The sequence below is a fragment of the Felis catus genome, chromosome B1, assembly GCF_018350175.1.
Source record: "Felis catus isolate Fca126 chromosome B1, F.catus_Fca126_mat1.0, whole genome shotgun sequence".
Classification (NCBI taxonomy): domain Eukaryota; kingdom Metazoa; phylum Chordata; class Mammalia; order Carnivora; family Felidae; genus Felis; species Felis catus.
Genome location: NC_058371.1, coordinates 162418102 through 162430263, shown reverse-complemented (window position 1 = coordinate 162430263; position 12162 = coordinate 162418102). Strand labels below are relative to the sequence as shown.

General features: G+C 44.0%; 1 protein-coding gene across 7 annotated transcripts in view; it reads right to left on the bottom strand.

Moving 5' to 3' along the window:
• The window catches only part of LNX1 (ligand of numb-protein X 1), a 184067-nt gene that overhangs the window by 36295 nt on the left and 135610 nt on the right, over nt 1–12162 (bottom strand). For 5 of the 7 annotated variants that reach the window (XM_019829496.3, XM_045056362.1, XM_045056361.1 and 2 more), the window contains one exon: nt 88–329. In XM_019829496.3, the coding sequence (XP_019685055.3) occupies nt 88–329 (242 nt within the window). Of the gene's footprint in view, nt 1–87; nt 330–8207; nt 8505–10072; nt 10180–12162 lie in introns of those variants that run through there. The other 2 variants (XM_019829497.3, XM_023253103.2) reach the window with 2 other exon arrangements.

Sequence of the window (12162 nt, the reverse complement as noted above, 5' to 3'; positions counted from 1 at the left end):
TTGCTAGAACCTTCTACAGTAAATATTCCATGGAGGGCGATTTCAAGGCAAGGAGCCCATTCCCAGAAAACCACCCATTTGACTCACCCCTAGTTCGGTTGCTCCGGCCAGAGTCCAGTGGGCCGTCTGCTGGCTGACCATCCTCGGCCGTGGACACGTAGGCAGGGTTGTCTAGGCCAGGCTCGTTTGTCATTAAGGAGACGGTGGCAGCTGCAGAGACTTCTGGGGAGAGTGCTGCTGCTGTGAGGCTCGCACAGCCATCCGGGCAGCCATCTTGAGAGCGCCTCTTCCTGTCTTTGGTCAGGCCGTAGTGGGAAGCGCCTTTACAGCTGTCACAAAACCAGTGGGAGGTCAGAAAAGTCTCCGGCTTTGCTTATTGTTCAACTGGGCCTCTTCAAGTACACATGCTTGCTACACTCAGAACGTGATTTGTTCACTCCTCTGTCCCCTCCCTGTATCATGTGTACGTACTCAATATGCAGTCACCAACCGAATGAATTAGTGATTTGAGAAAACAACTTTTAAAAGATGCTTTTTGCATTCTCTTAAAACACTCCACTAGTCCCTGGAATGCAAATTTATATAGTGGTCACGGTATCTACAAGACTAGAGCTTGAGGTTGGCACTCCTCAACTGTTTGGACTTGGTAATTCCCTCTTGTTGGTGTTTATTTTGACCACGAAAGCCCTTAGTCACACTCAGTCCTTTCTTTTGGGTTTGGTTCCCAAAGCACTGAACATAAATACAAAGCTCCTCCCAGATTCCATATTTAACTGTCTGTGGAAACAGAATCGCCATCACCACAAAGCCACGGGGATTTGCTTAGCAGCACTATTCCCTAGAGGCAAGCTGGCTCCCGGCTTCCATTCTCTACCTCTGGGCTGGTAGCCAGCATCAGGGGCTGGGGGCTCCTGTCCACTAAAAGTGTCATTCGTTGTCTGGTCTTCTAACATTGGGAAAGTAAAACTACACTAAAGGTCTTTAAAAAAACACTAAAGCCATAATTGCCTATAACCATTCACCGTCCGTGTTAAAGAGCGGGCCCAAGGGCACCTGGGTGGCTCAGTCGGTTGAGTGTCCAACTTTGGCTCAGGTCATGATCCTGTGGTCTGTGAGTTTGAGCCCCGCGTCGGGCTCTGTGCTGACAGCTCAGAGCCTGGAGCCTGCTTTGGATTCTGTGTCTTCCTCTCTCTCTGCCCCTCCCCCACTCATGTTCTGTCTCTCTCTGCCAAAAATAAACAAATATTAAAAAAAAAAAAAAAAAAAAGGAGCGGGCCCAAGGGCCAAGAGACCAAGATATAAGCTGATCTCGGTCCATATTTTGCTGTGTGTGCCCATGTGCTACTGAACAAGTCATTCCAGCTCTTAAGTGGGGTTTTGGTCAGAAAATGGTGAGGAGTTAACTATCTCCTTGCACTCTGGTGAGAAGTAGCTGCAGACGGTCACATCAGCTCCTCCAGCGGTTGTGAAGGCAGAAATCACGTGGGGGAGCCCCTTTAAGAAGTGGCCATTTTGCTCATAACGGATATGCTAATTATAAAATATTTTTATCAATTCATTACAGAAAAATCTTATGTGGTTGAGCTTTTTAAAAATTTTTGTTTTTGAGAGAGACAGAGCAAGAGCAGGGGTGGGGCAGAGAGAGAGGGAGATACAGAATCCAAAGCAGGCTCCAGGCTCCGAGCTGTCAGCACAGAGCCCAACGCCGGGGCTCAAATTCATAAACCGTGAGATCATGACCTGAGCTGAAGTCGGACGCTTAACCAACTGAGCCACCCAGGCTCCCCGTGGTTGAGCTATTTTAAATAGCTATTTTAAACGACTATAGGTTGAGCGCTTATTTGGAACGATGGTTCACGTTCTCGAAAGTAAATGGAATCAAACAGCAGTCTATAGTTGATGAGTACACGATTTATAGAGCCGGAAGAAATACAGCTGGTGGATAGGATGGCTTATTGTCTGAATCAGAATCCTTGCTCTGAAGTTTACCGGTGTAGTCGGGGGCAATTTTGTGAACCTGGTTAAATTTCCTGATCCAGACATACATTTGGGGCAGTGGTGAGGTCAGGTCAATATTAAGTCTTGTCCAGATTTTGATAGCCTACCAGCCATGCAGTAAGTTATCAATAGACTGTAGCTACTTCCATAACGGATCCATCCTAGGAGGCCTGTTTTTGCAAACTTTAACACCTCCTGAGATTAGAATGCACAGATGATTGAGGGGTCATGCAGCTCCTGTCACCAAGCTGCAGTCATGATGCAAATGCCATTGTCTGAGCGTGGCAAACAGTCACAGGTGTCCGTTCTTGGGACTACACCATTGAATTTCACTGCCATTAAATGTCTTAGAAAAGATTACATTAGGATTCAGCATCGGTCTGGAAAGTTAGTGTACATGTTAAAAAGTCTCAAAAACAGAGCAGCGGCATGTAAATGCTTGATGTTGATGAAGCAAATGTTAATCGTTAGGAGGAGGACAGCAATTCCGTATTTTCTTGCAAAGAGATCAGCAAATGCTTTATTTGCTCAGAAACACAGATACTCCCAAGGAGATAAAAAGTGGTGTTACATTTCCTTACTGAGATCACTCAAAAGGATTGGCCTATTTCGTGCCAAACGATACAACTAGAGGGCAGGAGAGGTCACCAGATTTGTCTGAACGGATTTCAAAGCCACAGGAGTCTGATGGGACCAGTCCACACATTGCAGGGAAATCTTTAAAGGTGTTTTGGAATAATTTAACCAGTGACAAGTTTTAAAACTGTTGGTATAGAAAACATGTTCCTTATGATCAATGGCATCTTAGATTTGATGAAATGTGGTTTTAATATTAGTAGGAAGAACTTGGATTATACAATCCTATACCCTTATCTTATAGAAAATGAAATAGGCCTCCAGTTTTAAATGCTAGTCTTTCCCTCACTGGAAGAATACAAGCTCTCTGCTTGAATTGGTAACTGTTCGGATTAGCTACTCAGGCTTGAAATGGTTCTGCTTAAAAATAGCAAAGTGGTTGATATGGGAAACTAAAAAATTGGAAGAACCACCGTGTGATGGAAAAAATAAAAGCCAGCATGCATTTGAACAGCTCCAAAGTCATAAATACATGAGCGGAACACTGCTATGCAAGCCAGCGATATTTGGTTAGCAACGCATGGGAAGGAAGTTCCTAGACTATTTAGTTGGACGGGAAACAGTCTTTCTTTTCTTGGGGCAGCAATGCCCTTGACCATGGGTCCTGCCAGAGCATGAAATGAATTTTCCAGTTGGACAAATGGCTGGTAAGGGCACAAGCCATGGCTTTCTGGGGGGATACAGCATATCCCTAGTGGAACAAAGGGACGATATCTTTTGCTGCCACATCCACGTGGAGGGTCAAGGTATTTAAAATATCCAAATCTGAAGGCTATGACATTAAGAAACGCCTGCTGTTCCAAATCCTTGGGGTTCTAGAGACAGTTTTTAGTCTAGGAAAGAAAAACCTTATAAAATGGGTAAGTAAACTTCCCTTTGGCCCCACATCATAGCTATCCTTACAACAGCCAGGGGGCGGTGTATAGAATCCAGATTTAAACGTTCAGACTCATAGCCTTGTATAAAAAATGTTCTGCTAAAGCAACTCATAATTATGTGATGGTGCTCGTTCCAGTTTCTTGGCTTAGCTGGAATCCGAGGCACAGAATGATCTATGAAGGTAGCAGCTTGTACTCACTAATTATCTCTTTTGTGGTGACTAACACTGAGGGCTCTTGATTTATAAGGACAAAAGAGGGGAGGAGTGGGGAAGAGCTGATTAGCATTGGCCAGGACGGGAACATATGGTGAACCCTGGGTTGTGTTCAAAGCAAGCAGGATTTATTCTCCCTTTTAGTTATCCTGAGAACTAAGTACTCTCAGGTGGTGATGGGTGATGGCCATGAACTTGAAGGATGAATACAGGGAACATAAAAAAAAAAAACAAAACAAAACATATTTCAACCAAATCACTCATTTTGGATATGCTATCTGTTCAAAGCAACTCTGAAAATCAAATTGTTTTGGTAATAATGGAGTTGGGATCCTGAGCTCCCATATCACAGTTAGCAGAAGCAAATCAGTGTGTGTGTGTGTGTGTGTGTGTGTGTGTGTGTGTGTGTGTGTGTGTGTGTGTAAGTTTGTTTATTTTTGAGAGAGAGAGACAGAGAGGCAGAGAGACAGGGAGAGAGAATCACAAGCAGGTTCCACACTGTCAGTGCAGAGCCAGACATGGGACTTGATCTCATGACCTGAGCTGAAATCAAGAGTTAGACACTTAACTGACTGAAAGGCAAATCAGTCTAAATATAAAAATGTGGACAATGGATGTTCCACGGAATTTTTTTTTTTTTTTTTTTTTTTTTTTTTTTTTTTTTTTTTTTTTTTGCAGGGGCATGGGGAGAAAATGAACTCCCTTCTTGCAAAAATTCCTGAGTCCATGAGTTTGCTGCTAACAAGAGTTGACCTGAAGCAGGATAGGCTCCAACATAATTCACAGAGGCACTAAAGGGGTGTCCTGCTAAATTCAGCCAACAAGGAGACATGAGCTGCTTTTCAGTGGACCTTCTGACAGGGAACTTACCCACTTGTGATAGCAGAAGTTGTAAGAAAGAGAGCCTCAGTGCCCTCATCATAATAGTCTGGCTAACTACACAACCTCCCTTTGATCTAACTTCCCTCATGTTCTGTCTTGGTTTACTTCTGAACTAGGTAAGCATCAAGTCTGCTCTTCACATCAAGTTCATTAATTGCCCAGTGTGAGCCTACTTTAAACCAAGACTTGTGAACTCATATGCTAGCGAAGTGAGGTGAGGAAATGGGGAAGGTCAGGCCAGCTGGGGTCCATGGTGAGCAGCTCTGCTCCATTTCAAGGGTACAGCAGCCGTCATAGGACTTCACTGATCTAGGTCTCAGGAAGACCAGCCTAAGATCAATGGGGTAAGAAAAAGAAATATAGCACATCCAAATTGGGAAGGAGGAAGTAAACCTGTCACTATTTGCAAATGACAGGATATTATAGAAAACCCTAAAGACTCCACCAAAAGACTATTAGAACTAAGCAACGAATTCAGTAAAGTTGCAGGATACAAATCAATATGCAGAATTCTGTTGTGTTTCTATATACGAACATTTTCTGATAATTCATTGAGAAAATTCCATTGATAATTGTATCAAAAGAAAGAAAATACTTCTGAATAAATTTAACCAAATTGGTAAAAGACCTATACATTGCAAACTGTAAAACACTGATGAAAGAAATTGAAGAAGATGCAAATAAAGATATTCTGTGCTCATGGATTAGAAGAATATTGTTAAAATATCTAAAAGTAATCTAGATTCAAAGCGATCCCTATCAAAATTCCAATGCCATTTTTCACAGAAATAGAATAAGCAATCCTAAAATTTGTATGCAACCACAAGAGACTTCTAATAGCCAAAGCAATCTCGAGAAAGAACAAACCTGGAGACCTCGTGCTGCCTGATTTCAAAACAGTATAGTATTGTCATAAAAACAGACATGTGGATCTAGGAAACAGCATGGAGTCAGAAATAAACCCACACAAATGTGGTCAATTTATGATAAAGGAGTCAACAGCATACAATGAGAAAGGGTGGTCTCTTCAAGAAATGGTGCCGGGAAAACTGGACAGCCACATGCAAAAGAATAAAATTGGACCCCTGTCTCACACCATATGCCAAAACTAACTCAAAATGTATTAAAGACTTGGGGCACCTGGGTGGCTCAGTTGGTTAAGCGTCTGACTTTGGCTGTGGTCATGATCTCATGGTGCATGAGTTCGAACCCCACGTTGGGCTCTGTGCTAACAGGTTGGAGCTTGGAGCCTGCTTCGGATTCTGTCTCTGTCTCTCTCTCTTTCTCTCTGCCCTTCCTCTGCTCATGCTCTCTCTCTCTCTCAAAAATAAATATTAAAAAAAGCCTTAAAATTAATGAAAAATGGATTAAAGACTTAAATGTAAGACATGAAACTATAAAACTCGTAGAAAAAAGCATAAGCATTAAGCTCCTTGGCATTGGTCTTGAGGATGACTTTTTGGATCTGACACCGAAAACAAAGGCAGTAAAAACAAAACTAGACTGGTGGGACTACCTCAAACTAACAAGCTGCTGCACAGCACAGGAAACCATCACCAAATTGAAAAGGCACCTACAAAATGAAAGAAGATATTTGCAAATCATATTATCTCATAAAGGGTTAATCTCCAAAACATCGAAAGAATTCATACAATAACAGAAAACAATTAAAAATGGGCAAAAGATTTCAATAGACTTTTTTTCCCAAAGAACATATACAGATGGCCAACAGGTACATGAAAATATGCTTACAATCTCCAAACACCAGGAAATGCAAATGAAAACCATCATGAGATATCATGTCACACCCGTTAGAATGGCTATTATTAAAGACCAAGAAAGAAGTGTTGGTGAGGACGTGGAGAAAAGGTAAACTTGTGTGCTGTTGGTGGGAATGTAAGTTGCTGCAGCCACTCTAGGTTTTGAGGTTCCTCAAAAAAACTAAAATAGAAATACCATATGATCCGACAATTCACTTCTGGGATTTTTTGGAAGAAAACAAAAACACCAGTTCAAAAAACATCTGCACCCCACATTCACTGCAGCATTATTCACAAAAGCCAAGATATGGAAACAAGTGTCCATCAATGAATGAATGGATAAAGAAAATGTGGTATATACAATATGATAAAATATTACGGAACCAGAAAAACGAAGGATATCTCGCCATTTGTGACATGGATGGACCTTGAGCGCATTATGTTAAGGGAAGTAAGTCAAAGAAAGACAAATATCATATGATCTGTGGAATCTGAAACAACAGTAGTGGGGGGCCTGGGTGGCTCAGTAGATTAAGCATCTGACTTTGGCTTAGGTCATGATCTCGTGGTTGGTGAGTTTGAAGTCCACGTTGGGTCCTGCGCTGACAACTCAGAGCCTGGAGCCTGCTTCGGATTTTGTGTCTCTGTCTCTCCCTCCTCCCCCACTCCTGTTCTCTCTCAAAAATAAATAAATAAACTTAAAAAAAAAAAAGAAATAAAACAACAGTAGCAAAAGCAAAACAAGAGAACCCAGAAGTAATAGAAACAGATTGGGGGTTTCCAGAGAGGGGAATGTGGAGGTGGGTAAAATGGGTAAAGGGGATCAAAAGATACAAATGTCTATTATAAAAGAAGTCATAGGGGTGTGATGTACAGCAGGGTGAGTATGGTTCATAATAATGCATTTGCAGAGTTGAAGGTCGGTAAGAGTAAATCTTACAACTTCTCATCTCCAAAATAACATGTTGTAACTATGCAGGGGATAGATGTTAACTAGACGTATTGTGGAAATCATTTCACAATATCAAATCGTTATGTTGTCCACCGGAAATTCGTCACTAATCTATGTCAACTGTACCTTAAGAAAAAAAATAAAAGCCCAGTGTGGCTGGGGTGAAAACTTCATAAGCTAAAATCCAGTTTTTAATTTTTTTTTTCAACGTTTTTATTTTTATTTTTGGGACAGAGAGAGACAGAGCATGAACGGGGGAGGGGCAGAGAGAAAGGGAGACACAGAATCGGAAACAGGCTCCAGGCTCCGAGTCATCAGCCCAGAGCCTGACGCGGGGCTCGAACTCACGGACCGCGAGATCGTGACCTGGCTGAAGTCGGACGCTTAACCGACTGCGCCACCCAGGTGCCCCTGAAATCCAGTTTTAAATGTACAGTCTCTTGATTTTTTTTTAAGTTGACAACAAATTCACCACTTTAACGAACATTGTGTGAGCCAAAATACATCTGAAGGTCAGATGTATCTTAAGGGATGACAATTTCTCCCCCTGGAAATAAAAAAAAAAAATAATAACCCTGTCAACGTCAGTAGGTCAGACCCATTTCTCTCTTATCAGTCCTCTTTGAGGCAGGGCTCTCCTTTTACTGTCTCCCCAATCTCCCTCTCTCCCCACTTGAGTGACGGTCTGTGTTTGGCATGCATAGGGGAGATGGGTCTCAAAGGGGCTTCCCTTTCATCATTTGCCCCAGCCCTATTTCTGATCCAAGTTGGAGAAGGACATTGAATTCTCAACTGTTGGCCTTTCACTCCTGGGAGAGCTAATTACTTGCCCTAAGTCGTTACATAATGGGAAAGGGAGCCATTCAACCCTAATGGATGTACTCACTCTTTCAGGCAAGGAGAGCCAAGATCAGAAAGCTCTGGAGGGAAGTGAGTTCCCCCCGCCCACAGCTGGGTCTTAGGCTTCAGCTGCTCCACTGAACAGGATGAGTGACTCAAACTTTGCTCAAGGTCCTCGGGGCTAGGCCTGGAGACTGCTGCAAGAGACGTGGTCACCATGACATAGTGACAGGCTCTCCCTGTTGTGTCCTTGGACAGGCCACCGAGATTCTCAGGAAGCCATGGTGCGTCCTCAGAGACAGCCTTTGTCAAGGTGCTTGGTGGCCCTCAGTCACATGTACTCCATCTCCTGTGCCATCACCCTGGCCCTCCTGACCCTGTACCTCCATTGTTCTGCAACAAACCTGGCCCATCTCCCTGCTACCAGTCTTTCCCCCCACCCACTCCATCCTAACCTCACCCACACAATTTCTTTTTACTCAAAAAATTTCCCATAGAAATATTTCTCACTGCTTATCGGATTGTCTCAATTCCTCGGGCCGACATTCTGGGCCTTGCCTCATCCGTGTGGGTCATTGGGCTCACTACAGGGTCTGGCAGCCCAGGAGGGGGCTGGAAAGAAGACCGCTATTACCTATCGATCTGCTACGTACTGTGTTATGCTCTACATACGTGGCCTTCTTCAACCTTCCCAATGGTTGAAGGGAACATTCACTAGGCCGCCTCCACTCCTCACAGAAGAGGATGTGGAAGCCAGAAGGGAAGGAAGCCTTGTCTGGGTTCCCCGAGTGCAGCTGGGATTTGAATCCAGGCTGTGGGGTTCTATGCTTTCACCCCTCCCATGGCCTGGCCTCCAGCCCAGAACTTCCCCCTACACTCCAGGCTCATATATCAACCTGCTTCCTCCATGTTTTCACCTCCTCATCTCATAGGCACCTTGGACTTAACATATCCAAACACCCTAAGGTTCCCTGCCAAATCAGCTCTTCCCACGTCTTCCCTGTTTTATTGAACAACACCATATATCTTCCTGGTGTTCAGGCCAAGAGCCTCAGCGCCATCCCCGATTCCTTTCTTTCTCTCAACACTCCAAATACAACCAACAAGATATATCCAGAGTCCAACTACTTCTCATCACTTCCACGGCCACCATCCATGCCTGGGTTATCGTAACAGCCTCCTAAGAGGCACCCCTGCTTCTACACTTTTCTCCCTTCCCCATCTATTTGCGTAAGGTGCTTGCAATGGCTCACAGAGCCTGTGTTCTCTGTCCGGTTACCCCACCCCTCACTCATTCACCCCCTGCTGGTCCTCACCAGGCCCAGCACATTCCTGCTTTGCATCCTGTTGCCCCTGTCTGGAACACTTTCTTCAGATTCCCACCTGGTCTGCTCCTTTATCTTCAGGTCTGTGATTAAAATCCACCTTCCCCAACTACCCTATTATTTAAAGCAGCTTTCTCTGGCTCATCCTGCTTATTTATTTATTTTTGTTCTCTACAGAATGCAAGCTCCAAAGGGAGGTGGAAAGAGTCTAGTTGCATAATTCAGCCAATAGAGCCAAACTCTGAAATCTCGGTCCCTCAACGAGCGATGACTTCCTCGTTGGTACTCATGTTGGTGCTGGGGGAAGTTAGCTTGTGGATTCCCACATCACCGCCCCCCCCCCCTCCCGCCTATGTTCCAGGCACATTAGCTTGGCCTTGGCTGACCAGTTAGCTCTGGGCAAGTCTTGTTTCAGAGGCTTTAAAGGGACAAAGTCTTGCTTACCGAGGTGCCTCTCGGAAGGTCTGAATAGCATGTACATTTCCTAGGGCAGGCACTCAACAAACATTTGTTGAGTTGAACTGAACAGTCACCCTTCTGGCATTCTATTTATTGAAATTATCAAACTGGGAATGGATGGACTCACCCCCCGTGGTCCTGATAACACATAATTATCGTGGTTGATTGCAATAGCATCCCAGTCTTCTTCCCTCAGCAAGCTCATGATGTTCCTTTCCCTTCCCCTCATCCGAACTGAAGAGGCGAAAAAGAAGAGGGAGGAGGGAAGACATTTTTTTTATTCCTCTTTTCTTTTTCCCTAGTAACTTTAATAGGATTTCATTTGATATGGATTTTAAAACTATCACACACATAGAAGTAATAGTTACCATACATCTTCCTTTGATGGATTATGCTGGTAGAGTGGGCTGATTTTAAAATACTTTTTTTTAGGGGCGCCTGGGTGGCGCAGTCGGTTAAGCGTCCGACTTCAGCCAGGTCACGATCTCGCGGTCCGGGAGTTCGAGCCCCGCGTCGGGCTCTGGGCTGATGGCTCAGAGCCTGGAGCCTGCTTCGGATTCTGTGTCTCCCTCTCTCTCTGCCTCTCCCCCGTTCATGCTCTGTCTCTCTCTGTCCCAAAAATAAATAAACGTTGAAAAAAAAAATTTTAAAAATACTTTTTTTTTCATTCAATGAACACTCATGGAGTGCTTCCTGAGAAAGATGACACAGCGAGGTGGAAAAAGCCCAGGCTTTCAAGTTTAAAACATATGAGCGGGAACCCTAGGTCTGCTACCTTCCTGTTCCGTGACTTTGAACAAGTTCCTTAATCCCTGAGCCTCATTTCCCAGGTATAAAATGGGAATGATGATGTTTACTGTAAGATTTAAAGATTCATGCAAAGTGCCTAACAGGACCTGGAATACAGTAGCAATAAACAGTAACTAACATAATTGTTGTGTAACAGGCAAAAAACAAAAACACCCTCTACAATGTATGCACCCGAGGAAACGAACATGGAAACAGAAAAACCACCAGGCCACGTTATCTGAGAGAGACAGGAGTACAAGCCAAGTGCTGAGACATCAGAGGAATGAGGCCGTGCGTTCTGCTTGGAGGTAATCAGGGAAGGTTCCCCAGAAGAGGTGAACTTGGAAACGAGTCTAGAAAAATGAAGGACATTGATCTAGCAGTCTAGATACAAATGCTACCTTCAAAGGCCCCAAGGATGCAAGTACGTGACAGGTACCAGCCTCATGGGGTTCGATGTAGACTTTCTCCCAAGTGACACTGACAGGGGAAAAAAAGCAGAGCTGAAGTGAGACCAATGAGGAGGGCAGATGCTAGGAGTGAGCTGGGGATAAAACCCAAGACGCCTGACTACCAGTCCATAAACCACTGTTGAGGTCCAGCAGGGTTACACCATGCCCACAAGCGAGGGATCTGATGCCAACACAGGAGAGGGTAGGAGGGAGCCAGAGGCATGAAGTTGACGCTGGAAGGCTCAAAGTCACCTCCTCAGAGACCCCATCCATCTAAAACAGACCACCTCTCCCAGCAGCATCTGCTTTCACTTCCTGGCACCTTAACATCTTTGGAAGTTATTTTGTAGGTTTACTTGCCTCCTTTCCAAATACGTGTCTCCCCCCAAAGAAGACAGGTTCCATGAGAGTAAAAGTCTGGCTCGTCTCGCTCACCATGAGCTTTCAATACTGTGCTAACAGCTCTCAAGGATGTGGCTGGGTCAGCAGCCTGAGAGATTTGGGGAACAAATCTTATTCTTTTCATTAGATGCTTTCTATTCATACTTTTAATTGTGCTAGCCCACATGGCTTTTTTTCTGTTGATGGGTTTTATTGAGGTGTAATTGACAAATAGCATTAGTTTCAGGTGTACATGATTTGATATGTGTTTGCATTTCAAAATGATCTCCTAAGTGATCAAATGATAATAAGTCTACTAACTTCCATCACCTACACAGTTCCAATTCTTCCCTTGTAATGAGAACTTTTAAGACCTACTCTGAGCAACTTTTAAGTATGCGATACGGCATCATTAACTATAGTCCCCATGCTTTACAGTGAATCCCCATGCTTATTTTATAACTGGAAGTTTGCACCTTTTCACACCCTTCGTCCATTTAACACACCCACCCACCCCCTCCTGTCCACCACCCATCTGTTCTATCTCTATTTTTTAATATTCCACATGTGAGCGAGATCACACGGTATTTGTGTT